This window comes from Squalius cephalus (genome assembly GCF_949319135.1).
Source record: "Squalius cephalus genome assembly, chromosome: 3".
NCBI classification, from domain to species: Eukaryota; Metazoa; Chordata; class Actinopteri; order Cypriniformes; family Leuciscidae; genus Squalius; species Squalius cephalus.
In genome coordinates, this window is record NC_137124.1 from 7,562,806 (window position 1) to 7,583,890 (window position 21,085).

At 37.8% G+C, this 21,085-nt stretch overlaps 1 protein-coding gene across 1 annotated transcript in view; it reads left to right on the forward strand.

Moving 5' to 3' along the window:
* actn3b (actinin alpha 3b) overlaps positions 1-15,915 on the forward strand; it is a 37,128-nt gene extending 21,213 nt beyond the window's left edge. The window contains exons 9-21 of the mRNA XM_079867437.1: positions 63-155; positions 1,480-1,710; positions 2,304-2,451; positions 4,863-5,013; positions 5,570-5,678; positions 6,382-6,522; positions 7,261-7,443; positions 8,148-8,282; positions 10,382-10,561; positions 11,732-11,878; positions 11,954-12,019; positions 13,137-13,295; positions 13,386-15,915. Coding sequence (XP_079723563.1) covers positions 63-155; positions 1,480-1,710; positions 2,304-2,451; positions 4,863-5,013; positions 5,570-5,678; positions 6,382-6,522; positions 7,261-7,443; positions 8,148-8,282; positions 10,382-10,561; positions 11,732-11,878; positions 11,954-12,019; positions 13,137-13,295; positions 13,386-13,544 — 1,902 coding nt within the window. The 3' untranslated portion in view covers positions 13,545-15,915. The remainder of the gene's footprint in view (positions 1-62; positions 156-1,479; positions 1,711-2,303; positions 2,452-4,862; positions 5,014-5,569; positions 5,679-6,381; positions 6,523-7,260; positions 7,444-8,147; positions 8,283-10,381; positions 10,562-11,731; positions 11,879-11,953; positions 12,020-13,136; positions 13,296-13,385) is intronic.
* The last annotated feature ends 5,170 nt before the right edge of the window (positions 15,916-21,085 follow it).

The following is a 21,085-nucleotide window of genomic DNA, read 5'->3' on the forward strand; positions in this document are numbered from 1 at the left end:
AACTCCACACAGAATTGGTTATGCCACTAAATGAGCTGCTGGTTTTCTCCGTCTCTCGTCAGGCCGAGACGGCTGCTAACAGAATCTGCAAGGTTCTGGCTGTGAACCAGGAGAACGAGAGGCTGATGGAGGAGTATGAGAAACTGGCCAGTGAGGTGAGGACATCTGCCTGTGTTTCACAAACCTGTGATTCTAATAGAGTGTTCCAAATGTTCCAAACGTTCCAAAATTCCAAAGACGAGTTAGAATAGTTTGTAAGTGTGTGATAATAAACTGTAAAAGTGAGTAGATGAGTTTTACTGGTCAGCTTGATGATGTTTAATGTTCCCGAAAAGTTCTGTAGTCCCATTTAGCCACTTGATGACAACCACCTTTTTCAAGACATTGTAAAGGCATAAAAAAAAAATAGCGCATAACTGATGCATTCTATGTCGTATAATGAAAATGTCTTGATTTTGTGTTCACCGCAGACCTTATTTCAGGCATTAAACCAAAAACCCAGTAAGACAAGACAACTGGAAGTGCAAAAATGCTAACTCGTTTCTGGGTTTTAGGACTCGTACTCAGACAAAATACATATTACAGACATTGAAATAGTACCTTTTTTATAAGTGTAACTCTTTTATATCAGTACTTTTCAATAAGAAACGCATCTTAAACCAGCCTAACCAGTCAGCAAGCTGGTTTCCACAAGTCACGCTGGTGTGGATTGATGGTTTTGGAGACTAGCCGGCTACTTTAAACTTACGTTTTCAGCCAGGGTAGTGAGTAAAACACGGGTTTTTATGATTGTTTAACTGGTGCAAGCAATTCTAAACTGCTGTAGCCTTGAAACATAGCAGTTTGCATTGCCAAATGCATAAATGTACACGAAAAATCTATCAAATGACACTTCCCTTAAATTTGCCTTCCATTTTGGATGAAAACTTTTGGTGTTTTAGTGCAAATGATACATACAGTACAGCCTAAAATTTAGCAAAAAACACGTAATCTCATAAGGCAGCATAATTATGGTATTTTGCTGATTAAAAAAAAAAGAGATGTGAAGAAAAAAATACATTTCAATGCTTTTGCATCCGCTCGTAAAAGTTTGGTTCCCCTGAAAAACTCTGCATTCGCTTGCAAATCTTTTGCGTTCAAATGTTTTGTGTACGAATGCAAAGTCTGTCTGCGTGAAATCTCTTTTTTTTGTTTATGACTATATGTCCACTTAGGGGCTCCATAGATTTATTTTACAGCCTCTAATTGATTCTGTTTTAAATAAGAAAAAAAAAAATAGTAAATGAAAATCAGCATTGAGAATAAATATAATTTCCAAAAAAAATAAATAAAAGTAATTTGTTCTCTTAAGAAAGCATATTTATGCTGATCAGTTTCCCGTCAGGAGCCGTTTAAGTGGCATCTCACTAGGGTTTGGAAAAAACCTAATCTCGTTCCTTCTAAACCTCCCAATATCATTCTCCGTCTAAACCTCTGTAGTTGTTGGAGTGGATCCGTCGCACCATCCCGTGGCTGGAGAACCGTGTGGCGGAGCAGACCATGCGAGCCATGCAGCAGAAGCTGGAGGATTTCCGGGACTACAGGCGCGTCCACAAGCCTCCACGCGTTCAGGAGAAATGCCAGCTGGAGATCAACTTCAACACCCTGCAGACGAAGCTCCGCTTGAGCAATCGTCCGGCCTTCATGCCCTCCGAGGGGAAGATGGTGTCGGTAAGTCATGAAACCCATTGCAAAACTTAGGTTTCTTCTTCAGGCCCCAATTCTGACCCTTTTGAAAAGCATCTTCTGTATGCTGCTCCTAAGCATTGATTGAAAACTGCCGGCAGCTTGACTTTATGAATAGCCACTCCCACTCCTTAGAAATCAGCCAATCAAACACTGTAAAAAGTGATCAGTTGACTTAACTTTAAAAACATTGAGGAAGCCTTAAAATTATTACGTAAAAAAACTTCAAGCTTAATTAAAAAAATTAAGTAATGTGGAATTTTTTCAATTAAGCATTGAGTTTATTTACTTAAAGGTATAATGGAGGATTTTTTACTTCCGGGTGGATCACCTATACTATTGGTCCTCCTAATTGTCAATCATTCTGGTGAATCAATCAAACTTATTCAAAAAGTGGAGAGGGCGGGTCTTATCTAAAATTCAGAAAGATCCTCCACTATACCTTTAATCATTTTAAGGCAATGGGTTTCCTTAATTTAAGTTAGTGAACTGAACACTTTTTTCAGTGAATCATTTAAATTGATTGAGATTTGACTCATTTGATCAAGACTAAGCGTGTGTTTTGTGTTTTGTTGCAGGACATTGCTAATGCCTGGAAAGGTCTGGAGCAGGTGGAGAAGGGCTATGAGGAATGGCTCCTCACTGAGATCCGTCGTCTGGAGAGACTCGATCATCTGGCCGAGAAGTTCAAGCAGAAATGCTCCCTGCACGAGTCCTGGACCTCAGGTACTCAAGCTCAGTTTACACAACGGTTCAAATCTAGGAGGTCTACAATACCTGGAGAAAACTACCCATTAGCGTTCCCATTCATCTCTAAAATACATGATCCTTTCACACTTTCAAAAAAGGAATACTGTAGATCGCTGGTAAAACGCTGTGCGCAATATGTGTGAGTTATATGTCGTTTACACTGCTGTTTTCATATGGCCATCAAACTCTGAGCTCTTGAAACCAATCTGCCTTAATGTGCGGTCACATTTAGCATTGTTTGTTGAATTTACACAGGCGAAATCTAGTCATTTCAATAGGAATCCACGTTATCTGGAATCTTTCGTTAGGCCAAAACTTTTACTACTGGTTAAAGTTCAGTACTGGGACACTAATACTGGTACGTATAAAGTAAAACGTGGGCCAATTTAGTCCCAAGACATATTGAAATCATACACTTGCATTTACATTAGTACACTTACTACATAAAGAATACTTGGAAAATATACTTTAACTTAAACTTCTTTTTTGTCATTTTAATAGGAATCCACGCAATCATGAATTTTTTCCCCATGCAGATTTCACAACAAAAGTTTACGATTCTTACTTTTGTGCGTCAGGATAATCGTCTCATATGAATACGACTTTTAGTTAATTTTTAAACCTAAATACAATCGGCAGAAGCAAAAAGCTAAACGTAGGCGATAAACGAACGGTAGTATGACTTCAACGTCACCACTGAGTCTTTCAATTTTTACTTAAAGTCTTCAAGATGTTAAGTTTGAGTTAGAATAGTTTGCAAGAGTGTGAGTGTGAGTAGATGAGAAATCTGGGCAGATTTCACAACAGGTTCGCAACGTTGACCAACAGAAAGATGCTTGGTTTGAAAGTGACTTCAGTGTTAGCTGTGCTTCATAATGGAGGTCGACCGATTGATCGGTTTTGCAGATTAATCAGCACTGATAACCAATTGTTCCAGCAAAAATCCATACCGATAATTAATTTGTTGAGTAGATGCTGCATTAGTGGAGAACAGCAGTGTGTTTGCCGTCGAGACTGAGAGGACGCTAACGTTAGCACCTCAAGCGGTTAAAACAATGTGACAAAAACACGCAAGCCCGACCCAAATGTTTAATGTCACGACTCACGATTGTTGCCATCTATTTTCATTAGTTTATATCCAGCTGGTCGCTTTTATGCATTCATTAGCCGGCGAAGTTTCATATTTAAAGCTAGTGATGTGAGAAAGCAAACTGTATCGTCATGCAGACGATAAACAAATCAGAAACGCATTTGATTTCAGTTCTTTTTTATCATCACCGTAATATATATTGTGTTATTTTGATCATCATCAAGTGTCCTAAAATAGAAGCAAATAACGTGTGAGAGTATGCATACAGTATACGTGTCTAGTTTCAATGCTATGGCCTTTGTGTGGATATATAAAGATGGCCATCTTTAAGCATGTATGATGGAGTCCATTTTTAACTTTAACTAAGGTTAATAAAAATATTCTTCATTTGTTAATGTCAACATTTTCTAATGCATTTTAAAGTTGTATCTCTTAAAATGAGTTAAAACACTATGAACTAACATGAATGTTCAAGGTATAATTAATATATTAATATTTTTATATTAAAAAGTATAGAACACTTTCATGGTTCAGTACTGTTTTTACATTTTTGTAATGAAGTTTAGCACTATTTTATGTGTTATGCTTGTTTTCATTCAGTATCCATCGGTTGATTAACCGGTTATCCGTCGGGGTGGTCCAACCTAGTTATCGTTATCGGTAAAATCCACTATCGGTCGACCTCTACTTCATACTTCATTACACTATTGACACTAGACAATGGACCGTTCGCAAAGACCCGCCCCCTTTAGTTACTATTGCTATGTCTGACAAGCCACGCCGCTCTCACGCCACACATGTTCTCACGCAGTGAAACATACATCGCGGAGCAGAGAGGACACTGACAGACAGGACAGACCAGCTTACTTTTGATATGAAACAAAGTCTCCACTTTCATATGTGGTAATTTTTTTACGAAATACCGTTTTGTGGCTCTTTAATGTGTCTGACAGATCCTCAGTTAAAGCTGCTCGTGAACTGATCATCTCTTTCTTCTAGTTAATGTATAGCATCAAATAAACATGAATGAACATCAGAAGGAATGTTGTTTCAACCGTAGACGTCAGTACACACCTTTTTTCAAGTTCAAATCCTCCAACGTTAATCTACTAACTCTCCTGACCACTTTGTAGGACAAAAATGGCAGATTCTGATTGGTCAGATCGCCTGTCAATCAAACTCCCTGCGAAGGGTCAATTGCCTGCAAAATGTCACTACTGTGACTCCATCTTTACAGCAAAACGAACATGTGCAGGCATCCAGAACGCGTTGCTGATCTGAGGTTCTCTGTTTGCAGGAAAGGAGCACCTGCTGTCTCAGAAGGACTACGAGACGGCCTCTCTGATGGAGATCAGGGCCCTCATGAGGAAACACGAGGCGTTCGAGAGCGACCTGGCCGCCCACCAGGACAGAGTGGAGCAGATCGCAGCCATCGCTCAAGAGCTGAAGTAAGAGAGTTTTAATGGGTGAATCTCACCAAACCTGGGTCATATTTCACCCCAAAATCAAAAGAATGAAATAAGTAATAATATATTGTTGTTATATGTTAATATATTTGGCTACAATTTATTTTGATGGTCCCCTTTAGACATTCTGTTGACTATAATATATTTATTATAATAATTATATACTGTAAGTAGCCTAACGTTGCAACTACATGTCAACTAACTTTCATTAGAGTATTAGTTGAGTATTATTAGTAGACTGTTAAGGGTGGGTTTAGGGTTCGAAGAATAAGTAGTTGCAAAGTTACTTATAGTCAGAAGAATGTCTGTTGGGGAAGCATCACAATAAAGTGTTAGCAGACATTATGCAGAAAGTCTATTAATACTCTAATGAGAGTTAGTTGCAAAGTTTCTTATAGTCAACAGAATGTCTGAAGGGGCCCATCAAATTTCATGAGGTTCAATAATGAATCTATACATTTAACACAATGACAGATTTCATCCAGAGATCTCCATACAGCTTTCAAATGTGCTCAGATTTGTCTTTCTCTCTGACTAGTGAGTTGGACTATCATGATGCCACTACAGTCAACGCCCGCTGCCAGGGCATCTGTGACCAGTGGGACAACTTGGGAACCCTCACCCAGAAGAGAAGAGACTCTCTGGAGGTGAACACACACACGCTACACACCTGAATCAAACTCGCATCTAGAACAGTTTGAAGACATGTATTGACTGCCCACTGTAAAGGTGCAAATGGAATACCAGTCATGCCAACATTTAATCTGACACCTTCAACATTTCTCATTTTATCACAGTTTATTCGCTATAGTTTAGAAAATGGTAATAAAATATGACAAGAACTCAGAGTTTTCAAATTGATAGTTCACTGGTTTTGTCCATCCTTCTGTTAGACTGTCTCACTAATGAATTATGTTGAATATCTGTCAGATGTTAAGTTTATCTACACAATTAGATAATACCAATTTAGCTCAAACAATTACCAAGCAATGCTTAATTTTGTTCAGTCTGTGGTGTAAAAAGGTCGCATTAGCAATTAAAGAAAAAACACTTCAGCAAAACAAGGTCAGGTCAAAGTGTCTGAATCATTTTTGGTCCCAAATTTATATTAATTTTACTAGTAGTCACTGTATGAAGACTTTTTGGGTATAATATGTCACAGTTTACTTTATATTTCTATCCTCACTTACATAAATGAACTATAGTGTCCTGCACCCACTAGTAAAAAAAATACATCTGGTGTCTGAATAATTTTTGGTTTGACTGTTAGTAAAAAGATTATCAGGAAATGATTTGTGAAAGTGTTTTGCAAATTACTGTAGCCGAATGTTTTCTTCTTTCTTCCACCAGCGTGTAGAAAAACTGTGGGAAACAATTGATCAGCTGTACCTGGAGTTCGCCAAGAGGGCGGCGCCCTTCAACAACTGGATGGATGGAGCCATGGAGGATCTACAGGACATGTTCATTGTGCACAGCATTGAGGAAATCCAGGTTAGAAGCAGGACATTTTATGCACAATTGACTTCATATACTGTGCTTTGAGGTGCAGGTTTAAAGATGACACTAAACTGCAATTGCAATGCATTAAACTTCCATAATGTGATGCATTTCCAAGTGAAAAGAATATTCAGCTTGAAATAATACCATAATATTGGGAGAAAGCCTGCAGTCTCTTGTGTTCTTAGACTTGAGAAACAGCCTCAGTCAGTGTGAAAGCACAAGTCAGTGTTTCTGTGCAATGCTCTTAAAGCGCCAATGTTTATGCCAAAGTCCCAAGTCATTTCATTTGCTGGCCATCTTTGAAACGCCTCTCGAGCAGCTATTTCAGTCACAGAAGTACAGGCCCTATCTCTCTGAATGGGTAAACATCCGTCCTGTTCTCAAAGTGGTTCACTAAGCTTATGATTAAACTTCATATTTGAAATCACCAATGAAATTTGACAACTTTCCCATACATTGTTTCTAAATGCTGAAATCATGGGGAAAAAAATAAGCATTTTTCAGGCCAAGTCATAAGTGCGTGTCTTAAAACACTGATAACTTTACCAATTGCTGATTGGCTATTTTGTTTAGAAGGCGGGACTTGTTCCGCCATATTGCACATTGCACTTTCTCCCATTCAGAGTAATATGAGTGTTTAAACACTACTATTAGACATTTGCTGGTTATTGAACGGAGAAACTATTTCAACTACAGCTTTAATGGTTTTAATCTCCATTTGTCTTTCAGAGTCTGATCACAGCTCATGACCAGTTCAAGGCCACCATCCCAGAAGCCGACAAGGAGCGCATTGCCATCATGGGCATCCAGAACGAGATCACGAAGATCGCTCAGACCTACGGCATCAAGCTGGTCGGAGTCAATCCATACACGGTCCTCAGCCCACAGGACATCAGCAACAAATGGGATGCTGTGAGTACAGAGTACACACACACACACACACAATTTCAGGGCTGCCAACTCTCACGCATTCAGTGTGAGACTCACGCAATTGACACTTTTCACACGTAGGCAAACATTTACCTCAGGAAAGCCATATAATGACCAGAACACTAGGAAAATTTGCTATAGAGAGGAGTATTTTGCTAAATATGTGCACTATATTACATATTTATTGTATTTTTACTTCTATCATTAAAATATTATAACGTTGTTGTTTTTATAATAAAACCCCCATTATATTTAATCTGAGTTGTTGTTTTTAACCTTTTAATAATAATACCAGCTGACAGGGCTCTCTGTATGTTTACAGCATTAGGTGATTTTCCTGAGAAAAAAAACATGCATCTACTATACCTCATTTGTATTCAAATGCATCGATATTGAATCAAGATCGGAATCAAATCACAAGAACTGAATTGAAATCGTGAAATTTGTGTCAAGCAAAAATAAAAACATTAGCCTACCATGTAAACATTGTAACATGTTGTCACTAAACTTAATAAAATTCTGTTTAGTTACCAAATGTTTTGCCAATCACAATACACTTATTGTGTGATGCAAATCCTCCATAATTCTCACTCCAAGCTAAACTCAAAAGTTGGCAGCCCTGGTAATGTACTTGATTCGGTGAGAGACTGGACAGACTGTGTGAGATTGTCCGGTCTGATCTGTAGGTGAGGCAGCTGGTTCCCCTCAGAGACCAGATGCTACAGGAGGAGGTTGCAAGACAACAGGCCAACGAGAGACTGAGGCGCTCGTTCGCCGCTCAGGCCAACATCATCGGACCCTGGATTCAGACCAAGATGGAGGTGAGCTTATTCAACAGGTGCTGAGTGTAATGGGAAGGATATGAGTGTTGGGAAGTTTCACACCTGAAAGTTCATGTTTTGATACATTTCATACATTCGGTAAGTTTTGGTTTGGTTTCACATTGCAATTATGCGAGCGCACTAAAGGACTTTACATGACGTGCGTCCTGTCGTCATCATCTGTGTGGGCTGCATCTCGACATTGATTGGTTTGTAAACTGACGTGCGTCTGACCACAACGTGTTGTCAAGTCGGCGGGTAACTTTGACAAGAATGGATGAACGGACGCATATCGTTGCCACTATACTGTTATTATTACGGCATTACTCCCTGCAGCACCAACTATACTCGAGGCTAGTTCACACTCGCCAAATGAACGTCCTCGTTGTGCGAACATTTTACCGAGAAGACTGCAAGCAATCCTGCAGGAACCACCAGAACTTCCTGTAAATGGTCTGAAAGTCTGAACCAAACACAAAAAAACCTTCACACTAGAAACGAACCAAACCTTTGTTCGGTTTGATCCGGGCCGAGACTACCTCTTTTCATCTGACCAAATGTCGTCTGTTTGGTCCGGACCGTGGTCCAGGGGAGGTTTCACACCTGTCATATTGATTCGGATCAAACTGAAAAGTCAGAAAATCCGGACCAAACGAGGTAGGTGTGAAAGGGCTCTAAAGTAGCATGAGCTTTCTCAGAAGTACAATTCGCTTTAGTGTATTGATTCGTTCAACCAATGCGTGTAAATCAGGGTTGGGCAACTTCGGTCCTGCAGAGTTCAGCTCCAACTCTAATCAAACACACCTGAACCAGATCATCAGTGTCTTCAGGATTAGGCTGTGTCTGAAATCACCCCCTATCCCGTTAATTAGGGCACTATTTGAGGGTACAGTCATTTGTAGTGGACATTATCAAGTGCACTCATTCAATCCCATAATGCACCGCAATAACGAGTGTACAACTGATGTACGCTCAACGGCTAGAGAATACCCATAATGCACTTTGAGAGTCGCGCACTGAATGAATTCCCGCGTCTGACCAGAAGATGGCGCCGCAGCTGAATCATACATCCATCCACTCTCCATTTGGTCCAGTGTAATATCATACAGGTATAAATTCCTTTTTAAAATGATTATGAAATTGTTTAATTAAAGTTTATACATAGTTTCCATGACAGAGTTCAGGATAAATCTTTTCATTACTGCTGGAGCTGCCAGTTTGCTAAGTTTCAAATCATTATTAAACAGCACAAACTATGCAAAAGCTGCAGCCCTTCCGGCACTCAGTGTCCGAATCCACTCACTCGTTTTCATTCACTCCGTCAACTGGACTATATTAGTGGAGAAATGTAGGGAATAGTGTAGTGACACAGGACACTGGCCCTCCAGGACCGAAGTTGCCCATCCCTGATGTAAATTAACTAATTCACAGACAGTCTCTGTTCATAGAAAACTATACTAAATGCTGCTGCGTGATGTTTAAAACTTTTCTATATATATATATCTATGCCTATATTGTATCTGTTCAAGTTCAACACTGTTTAAATCCTTGTGACTATATTAAATTATACATGATATCATCTGATTATCTCGTTATGCATTTGAAGATGTATTGCCCACATACAGCTTCAGTGCAGTAATATCTTCAGAAACAGCATAAGGAGCAGCGTTTACCATCTTTGAGCTACAATTAGTTTCTATTAATATTTATTATATTTTCTGTTTCAATTACATTACAATTTCAGTTAAAGTTTTAGTAATTTTGTTATATTTTTATTATTTTATTAGTTTTTTAAATGTCTATTTAATGATTTCTGTTTCAGTACATCAAGTAAAGGTAAGCTAAAGTAGTTACAAGGTTTTATTTCAATTAACATTTATTTGAATGATTTTTTAATTAGATTTTACATTACTATAATAACCAATAACTGATAAGGAGGAAAAATAACCATGTTTAATTTCTTAGTAGCTTTTAGTTTTTACCCTGGTTGTGAAGCGACACTGTTTGCTGTTTCATTTTTTTCTTTACAGACTTTTGTTCTTCCTCTTCTAATTAACATTTGTTACCTATCTCTTCTTTCTCTGTGTTGCTGTTATTAGGAGATTGGTCACGTGTCGGTGGATATCTCCGGCTCTCTGGAGGAACAGATGAATAATCTGAAGCAGTACGAGCAGAACATCATCAACTACAAGTCCAACATTGACAAACTGGAGGGAGATCACCAGCTCATCCAGGAGGCCCTCGTCTTCGACAACAAACACACCAACTACACCATGGAGGTATTCACACACACACACACACACACACACACACACACACACACACATACACACACACACACACACACACACACACACAGTATGCAACTCCAGATGCAGTGATAGGCTTAATTTTCAGTAGAACCATATGATCATTCCTAGTGCAAAACTTAGTTTTGCGTTATACGGAAGAGCGGGGCTAGTTGTCACACTTCCGGTGAATATTTATTTTTTTAAATCAATTTCTGTATTGTACATATACACATTACAGTCTTGACAACAGCAGAGCTTTTAAAATGTGAACTAATATTGACCCTATAGTGGGGTAAGTTGTCACAATGGGAACCTTTTGTTTTATCGACACTGATTTAGGAGGAACACCTTTATTTGAAATATAAAAATCTTTTATTTTTAATTATTTAATTACGTTTTAGCAGAATTTAATAGTAAAACTATTATTAATCACATAAAAATCAGGAAACTATCAGCAATTATGAAAATTTTTACTTTTTTGTACAATATATTAATGATTTAACCTGGTCTCCCCTATATTTGTTCATAATATTATTAATAAACGTGCAGTGTGTAATTTTTAGCGGCATCTAGTGGTGAGGTTACGAATTGCACCCAACAGAAGTTACGGTGGCCGACAGGAAGTGACGTCGTCGTCTGAGACAGCAGAGAGTAGCCAGTTCAGCAATGAGGTTTCTTTACAAAGATCAATTAAGAAATTAGGTTTATTTAATTATTCAGTAAAACGATGTTATTGCGAATAATATTGTTACTTGTTCATCATTGTGTCAGTGTTTTATTCGCTGATTTTAGCGAGCTCCTTTGCAGGAAGAACAACATAGTGACGAAACGGGTTTGTCCGTTTAGGGCTTCTGTAGAAACATGTCGATGTAAGGAGACCCGCGGTGTGTGTAGATAGAAACGGCTCGTTCTAAGGTAATAAAAACATAACGGTTAATTATGTAAGGTCTTTATACACCACTGAAAACATACTTATGTATATGATATTGCATTTCTGTCAAAAGATCCTCCTAAATATTACACACTGCACCTTTAAGTTTTATTTTAATGCCTTGCCCAAAGTACTCTTTACAAAGTTACCATAAAAATAGAGCTAAAAAGACAGAGCATAATACCTAAGAAACACACATTCCCTGATTGCGTCATTCCCTCCTCCAGCATGTCCGTGTGGGATGGGAGCAGCTGCTCACCACCATCGCTCGCACCATCAACGAGGTGGAGAACCAGATCCTGACCCGCGACGCCAAGGGCATCAGCCAGGAGCAGCTCAACGAGTTCAGAGCCTCCTTCAACCACTTCGACAGGGTCAGTGAGAGACACGCCAACATTCATATCCGAGCGTAGTGTACAAGTGGATTCATTACTGTTTTTAACTTGCAGAAGAGAAACGGCATGATGGACCCCGACGATTTCCGCGCATGTCTGATCTCTATGGGTTACGATCTGGTGAGTGAAAAGGAAGCTCCGCCCACTTGTAATAGCCACACCCCTTTAAAAAATTTGTGACAAATTTATCCTCACTAAATGCAATTATTATTCAAATGTTAAATTATATGTTTTTTTGTTTTGTTTTTAAGTCTCTTCAGCTCACAAAGGCGGTGTTTATGTGAACAAAGATACAGTAAAATGGTAGTATTGTAAATTATTATTTAAATGGCTATTTTTATGAGCTGTTTTTTTTTTCCGCCACAAAATAAAACATTTTAAAAGATTAAAGCGACTTTTTATCTCACAGTAGTTTCATCTCGTAATTCTGACTTTATTTCTCAGAATTGCTTTAGACTTTATTACACACAATTCTGACTTTATAACATGCAATTGCGACTTTATCAAGCAATTCTGTCTTTATAACTCACAACTGCGACTTTATATCACACAATTCTGTCAGAATATAAGCATTTAACATAAGCATATAAACAGATGTAAACTGGCAATTGTGAGAAAAAAAGTCAGAACTGTGAGAGAAAAAGTCGCAATTGCCTTTTATTAATTACTTTTTATTTATTTTTAAATTACATTTTTTTTTTTTTATTAAAATGACCATTTATTTAAAATAGAAATCTTTTGTAAAGTTATGAATGTCTTTACTGACACTTTTGAACATTTTTAGGTATCCTTGCTGAATAAAACAAGTATTTTTCATTTTCAAATATTTTGCCAATTTTTTATCACATAGTTTTACTACTTCAAATAATAATTCAAAGTTAAATTAACTATGAATAATAATAATAATAATAACTACAAATAATTTGACTAAATGTCCTAAATAGAGGTAGGCCTATCACACATTTGAAATTTTTTTCCACACATTTGAATATTTCTTTTATTTTTGTTAAATTCTGATAAAAAACATTATAATTCAATAAATTATTTTGGTGTCATTTTTAAAGGTTTTTCTCTTTGTAGTTGAGCACGATTTTGTAGCAAACCTCTCCATCATACTTTAAAAAAAACAAATGTATGTTCATATTTTGCCAACCCCCTACCAGGACCTCAACAGACACCAATAACTGAGCACAAAAGTAAATGTGTATCTTGAACCTCATTGGCTGTTTCCTGACAGGGTGAGGTGGAGTTCGCCCGCATCATGACCCTGGTGGACCCCAACAACACGGGCGTGGTCACCTTCCAGGCCTTCATCGACTTCATGACACGCGAGACCGCTGAAACCGACACTGCTGAACAGGTCATGGCCTCCTTCAAGATCCTGGCCTCCGACAAGGTGAGATCAAGTCCTGTTGTGTGTGTCTAAACAAAACCTCTGGCAGGATTTTGAAGTAATCACGAAAACGTGTCTCTTCTTGTCCTTCAGCCCTTCATCACTGTGGAGGAGCTTCGTCGTGAACTCCCACCTGAGCAGGCCGAGTACTGCATCAGCCGCATGACCAAGTACACCGGCCCCGAAGGGGCTTCTGGAGCCCTGGATTACATCTCCTTCTCCAGCGCCCTCTACGGAGAGAGCGATTTATAAACGTCTTTCATTTTCTCCTTCTTTCTCTCTCCTCTCGTTTTCTCCAAAAGCCTCCAAATGTAGCTTTCAATCTGAGAGAGAGTTAATAATATCCCTCGTTTCCCCCTCATGAATGTTCTGTTTTTCTGTCTACAACCCACACTGCTAGCTTTAACATCGTACTGTACGCGTCTTACATCCACCCTTTAAACGGAGGGATGTGCAACGGGGGCTTTTAATCTCAAATTATGTCCAATTTGGATGTCAGATGTCTCCATGTGAAGAGTCAACATGGAATCAAAAACGACCCTTTTAATGTTCCTAATTCACGTACATGGTCTTACGCTACGCCAAAGAATGCCTTTATAATCTTTTCATCGAAATATAACAACTCTGAAACGACTTTCTTTTACAGATGATGTCATCTAGGCCAGGAATGATTCGACAAATAGCTATTTAGACATTTTTTTAGGCTTGTAGGTAAAGCACATAAATACAGTCTTGCTAAAATCTTGCCAGTAGTCAATGCACACATTGTTCATATTCTAGATATGAAACACTTTTCACCATCCAAATGGATAAAAATAAGTCCCGCCCAACATTATAAAGGTAAAATGGGTTGTGAATTCGTTACATGTTGACTTTAGCACGCTAAGCCCGACTTTTCCTCTCTGTGCCTAAAAAAAACATGATAAAAGATATATTAAAAAGTGTGTTTGTTGATGCTAATAAGCGCTTGTGAAGATGCATGCTGCGTTTATTCTACAGGCATTAATATGCGAGAGAGAGACCCTCCTCTTGTTTGGTCTGTACTGTATTTTAAGACCCCAAAATGCACTACTGCTGTCCAGTGTCTTCTTAATATGAAACTGTGAGAACAACTGATTAGTCTCTCTACACAGAACGATGTCTCTGTATGTTGTGTTGTCATGTGTCACCCCTTTAATATTGTTTATGATGTACGTCTTTCAAAGCAAAATCATGATTTGTTTTTCTTTTATTTGGAGCATAAGTGCCAAATTATCAACCAAAGCCAGTAAATGAACTTCAAGATGTTATGGCAAAGTGTATGTGTTGTAGCTACTGACAGGAAAGGTTTCTGATAGCAAAAGTGCTGAATTAGAACCAGGTTTGCCTTAAAACCACTGGAAAGACCTTGAAATCCAGGGTAGTACAAGAAGGATTCATTAAATAAAAGCCTAGATATCGATGCAGTTGTGCTTATTTTGAGGCATGGTTTCACAGACAGGGCTTAGATTAAGCCAGGTTTAGGCCTTAGTTCAATTAGGACATATAAGTAGCTTTTATAAACGAGACTTAGAAATAATAAAACATTTCTAGTGTGAATCGTGAGACAAAACAATATCACTGACATCTTTTTTAGATAAATTACTGCAAGTTGCTTTCATTTAAAATAGCTCAAATATGCATTTTAGTCTGGGACTAGCTGCCTTATCTTTGAAACCGGTGGGTTAAGATTCTTGTACACACACCTGTAATAAATAGTCCACTCAAAAATAAAGTTCTCTCATCATTTACTCACCCTCATCGTTCAAAACCTGTATGAGGAAATTCTGTATGTTTGGTGAAGTTGAGCAGGATCTGTAGGCCTAGTACTCCATTTATTCCAGGTTTTCTGATGATATGTCAGCTTGTGAAAAACATACATTAGTTTAAAGGCACGCTCAAACCAAGGACGATAACTATACAATATTAGCGTCGACGCAACCTTCTGCTTGCTATAAACCAGCGCAGCCGTTATGTCTTCTGCCGCTTTAAATGTTCGCGCTCTTTAACGCCGGCTGGATTCTGATTGGCTGTCAATGTTTTTATTGTTAATTAGCGGGGAAAATGTCGTTCTGAAAACTGGATTCCACCGATATCGTTCCTCTTGTCATTGTAGTTTCGGTGGGAATATTCTCGTAGAATTTGAACGATTATTAAAACGTTATATTTTATCGTCCTTGGTGTGAAGGTGCCTAGACGAGAGAGATATTCTGGTTTTAAACGCGAGTAAATGATGACGGTTTTTCGTTTTAGAGTGAACTATTCCTTTAAGAGCACACAGTGTCAAAAAGAGAGAAAGGGTCTCCGGTTCTTTTAAAGGGAAGTGTTGGAATGTTCTGGAAGTTTTGAAAGGAGAAGGAAGGATCTGATGCCTTCATCCTCAGACAAGCCTTGACGTTGGTTTAGTTTCTATTGGCGATTTTCAAATCATTTAAATTAATGATGTTATTTTTATTCACCACGATATGATTTCTGGGTAAATGTATTTCACTTAAGATCACTTCATTCTGATCACCTCTCTGTGGGTCTCCATCAACATTTGCTTTTCAAACACACAGTATTAAACGTTAAATCGAAAACCCCAGAATAAAACGTCTCAAAATCATGTTATTGTGTCTTTCTGCCGTTTATTGTGTTTACCTCAGTTGTCTCCAGTAGGGGGAGCTTTATGATGTACTAGGTTCATTCCTGGGATTCGGTGCCTTTTGTGTCCCCAGTAAAGAGCATGATCTTATACTGCCTTAAAATGTTGAACAATATAAACCTGTCTTAGTAGATAACCACATTTGGACTCTAAAAATATTAAAGTTGATTTAAAAAATTAAACATTTTACACCATTTTGAACCGCATATATCACAATTTAAACCACCTGTGTAGCCTATTTTCATGATAAATACAACACTTACTATACCTTTTTTCCTTTTTTTCTCTATTGTTGGGTATATAATGACCACAGGAATTATTCTCTCTGATAGCCTATATACTTTTTTTTTTTCAATTATTACATTTATTTTAAGAATTATAAACGTCTTTTTTAGCTTACCTCTCAACTTATTGTCCACACTGTTATTTTTGACTACTTTTCCTTTAAATGAAAGTTGGAAAAATTAAATGACATCATATAAAGCAGTCAAGTGAGTGAGATCCTCGATTATTTTAACTATCTAATTTTTTTCCAATTTTATCTTTCAGATTTGATGTGATCAACCTTATTACGTCCACTCTGTTAAGGGAAATAGGAAAAAAGTTAGTAGAAAAACAACAGCAATAAACAAAAAAACAAAAATAGCTCTGTATTGCTCATACATGGTGCAGTGGCTGATTTTAGATCAGAATGTCCACCCTGTTATATTATTGAAAGTTTACATATAGTGATTGTGAAAGTAATTTTTGTATAAAGTTGAACCAGTAGTGTATTTAAAGTTTGTTGGCAATGTTTTACATATAGTTTCTCATCTAAATCCAGTTCAAAATAAAGTAAAATTGGTTGTACATGAGCGATAGTAAATCATCAATCCATTCTTTATACCACTTGTCCACTTTGTTAAGTGGTTTACAGTAATTTCGTAAAATCAGCACACACACACACACACACACACACACACACACACACAAAAAAAAAAAAAAAAAACAGTGACAATGACAATATAATTGATAATCAATAATTTAGTACTTTAAAAAGTAAAGAAAAATGCCTTTTTGGCATTTGTATCTGTCCCTAACAGGGTGGACATTTTTGATCTTCCATTTAATTTATTTTGTTTAATAAATGGTTACATTTATTTACCCAAGCTTGACCAGAATATTTTTTTTCATCACCCTATCAACACAAAAACTTCTTTTAAAAAAAGAGTTTGATTTTCTACATTTTATGCTGGCCAAAAGGCACCGAATACCAGGAATGACCCACTTTTGAGGGGATTTAAGCTTGAATTAATCTCTGGAAGTTTTTCATCTTGTCTTTCACATAAAGTTTACTGATTTGTTGTTTTTCTTGGTAGACTCGCACTAACTTTTGTACATTTCTAATCATGATCATTAACAGTGTTGACTAGGAGATTAGCAAATACTCCACGCAGATTTGATCTCTAGATCAATACATTAATGCATAGATTATTTATTCACTTATCAAAACAGTAATCATGTGATATTTTAATCACAAGTTAAGAAGACTTCGATAACACTGACGTCACAGTTGACGCACGTTCACCCCCACTTCAGATCAGTTTTTCCAGCTCAGCTGATTAGTCAAATATTAAGTGTAATAAATAATATGATCCCTCGTTTCTGATAAACCATATCATTTATTACACTTAATCTTAGATCACCTTTATCTGACCCATGCATATTCCAGCACACTCTGAGTATTGATAAGATCATAGCCTTTTAATGAGGGGCTGAAATTGAATGTGCAATAGATAAACATCCATCAAATGTCCATCTCTATAACTGAATCACGATGATCCTCCCAGAGAAAGGTCAATATAAACAGAGTCAGAGTTAATTATACACCGCAGAAAATAATTTCCTTATCGGCAAAGGAAAATCCTGTCCTGGCTCCAATGATTTATTCTCACATCATGAACTGCTTCATTGTGTTAAAATAAAAAATCCAAATCCATTCAGCATAGCTTTATGGTACTTGAAGACCCATTGCTGAAATCAACCTGAGTTGAGAGGATTATTTCTATAGAAGTGTGCTGGGCTAAAGTGGATGATGTGTGGGGTGTTTTCATAGATAAGCTGGTTTGAATGGCTCCGGCTGCATGCATCGAGTTGTGGTCGACACCAGACTGGCCTTCATTATGAAGATTGGCTGCTGGTCTTAATCTAGATTTACTTTTTCATCTCATTCGGGAACGACATAAACGTTTTTATTGATGCAAAGGGAATGCTAAGCTGCACTGTAAGCGAGTGCGTTTGGTACAAATCGTCCTGTGACAGTAAAGGCAGATTGATATTGCATTGCATAATGCATTTGGAATAACTTAATACTCATATACCATTTCTACAGTATGCATTCCTTGCAAAGTATACGCCTTGAATAGCAATGTTCTGCTTTTGCTGAAACGTGCATTTCATTAGAGCACAATGCATGAAATGATGCATGAAATAAGGATATTTTTCAGAAATAGGTCTTTGATTCCTCCATCATTGCATCATTTCCTTGAGGAAAAGAATCTTTCACATTACATATTTAACATTCAGAATACCATATTATTACCATTCTTACTACTGCTGCCAGTATGCAGACAGTACTGTGTCCCACAATGCACTTGATATGACCTAGTGTGAGGAATAAGTTGGAAGAAATATGATTCATGATTTGAAGTTACCTTTTGTTACACAATGCTCCAAGGCATGAAGACTGAGGATCCAAATGAAGTGTACTTTTATTGAAGGGTCATACACAATCGTAGTCAAAACCAGGCAAGGGGCAAACAACAGGACTTGGGGACTTGAGGACTTGGGGTGGCAGTGGCTCAGTGGTTCATGTAGGTTGTCTACAAACTGGTCTACAAAGGTTGGTGGTTCAATCCCTGGTTCCACCTGACCAAGTGTCGAGGTGTCCATAAGCAAGACACCTAACCTGCTCCCGACGAGCTGGATGGCGTCTTGCATGGCTGACACTGCCATCGGTGTATGAATGTGTGAATGTGAGGCAATATGTAAAGCGCTTTGGTGGCCATGGGTCTGTTGAAAGCGCTATATAAATGCAGTCCATTTACCATTTATTTTCCATTTTACTCGGGGTGTGGCGGCCATGACGTGAACAGTTTCTGGCTTGGCAGGCATAAAGTGAAGAAACTTGGGTGTGGCAGGCAAGACGTGAGCTGGCTCGGCAGTCGTGGCGTGAATAACTCCTGACATGACAGTGTGAGTGTGGAAACACTCGGGTGTGGTGGGTACTATAGGATCGCGGGGCTCCTTGTGTGCAAAACCCACAGTAAAAGATGAACCGGCCAGAAAAAGTGCATAATCCAAAAAACTCCACCAGTGATCCACGAGGACCCTCCCTGATGAGATGGATTGAAACTGATCATTAAGCCCATAACAATAAAAGTCAATAAGTGCAAAATCAGGAAAGTCTGTGAGTCCCAGAAAATCTCGGGTGTGGTCCTCGAGTGGTCTGTTACCTTGTCTCAGATTAATGAGTTGCACTGCTGGATCCATTGTATGGCTAGATCTTCACAATGTTACACAATGCTCCGAGGCACGAAGGCTGAGGATCCAAATGAAGTGTACTTTTATTGAAGGGTCATACACAATCGTAGTCAAAACCAGGCAAGGGGCAAACAACAGCAAATCAGTCCAAACAAAGACAGGGTTTTCAGGGACAAGGAAAACAACAAGAACAAGACAAAAGGAACAGGATAAAGTGGCTTCAGAAACGCAAAGTTAACAACTGCAAGATCTAGCCCCAAGTTCTTCTTCTTCTTAATCTAGATTTACTTTTTCATATAATCTAGATTTACTTTTCATATATATTTTTAAAACTGACCTAGCTGACAATGATGACCTAGCTGATGTTGAGAGTTCTTATATTCACTTTTGTGAAGAGGCTGTGATACCTAGGAAAAATGTAAGAATCTACTCAAATAATAAGCCCTGGGTGACAAAATAATTGAAACATGTTTTAAATGAGAAGAAATGTTTTTTTTTTATTTGTTTTTTTTTATCAAGATTTGGAAAAGAGGCAGGTTAATAAGGAAGTAAAACGAGAAATTAGGAGGGCAAAAATGAAATATAAGGCATCAGTGGAGGAGAAGTTTATTAAGGGAAATATTCAGTCAGCATGGAAAGAAATCAAAGTAATGGCTGGTGCGAATAATAAAGAATCAATTGGAATAACTTTAAGCTAACGAATTTAATGATTTTTTACGCGATTCGATACACACAATTTTAATGATATGAGTAGGGATTTTTATTCTAGTTTGAAAACAGAGGAATATCTGCAAATTGATAAAGCCTCTGTTTTGAGGGTTTTACAAACCACCCAACAAAATAAAAGCCCTGGGCCTGATAAAGTCAGTGGGAGAGTTTTGCGATATCAGTCATTTCATTTTTCAGACCTCACTGAAATTACAGAGAGTACCTCAGTGTGGAAAAAATCCATTATTGTACCGATTCCTAAAAAGACCAACGCCAGACAAATGAACGATTTTAGACCAATTTCTTTAACATCATTATTAATGAAGTGTTTTGAGAGAATTATTCAAATTTGGCTTGTAGAGCACACTAGTCAGCTGATGGATCCACTACAATTTGCCTATAGGAGCAATAGGAGTGTGTCGGATGCCACTCTGACACTCTTAAATCTCATATATAAACATGTGGATATCGGTAAGCGTCATGCTCGTTTATTATTTAGAGATTTTTCATCAGCGTTCAACACTATCCAACCAATTCTTTTAGCTGAATGTTTGCTTTCTGAATTTGATGTTCCTAAGGGTTTGGTGGCCTGGATTTTACATTTTCTGACCAGAAGATCTCTAATGTAGAATGCGGTGTGTTATTTCTTGATAACCACTGCTAAGTATAACACACCGTTGCCATGAAAAACAGAGCGTTGCTATGGACGCAGGATTCTAACCGTAGAGACGAAACTGACTATTTTCTTTAGCGGAAGCAATACAATAGTTTTTAAATCAATAAACTCCTTTTTAAGTCAATATTTTGTGTCAAATTATTGATTTATTTGGTGGGTAGCCATGTAATAAGCAGGATAATGTAGAGTGAGGCGGTTGTTATAGCGAATACAACCCCTTCAGGC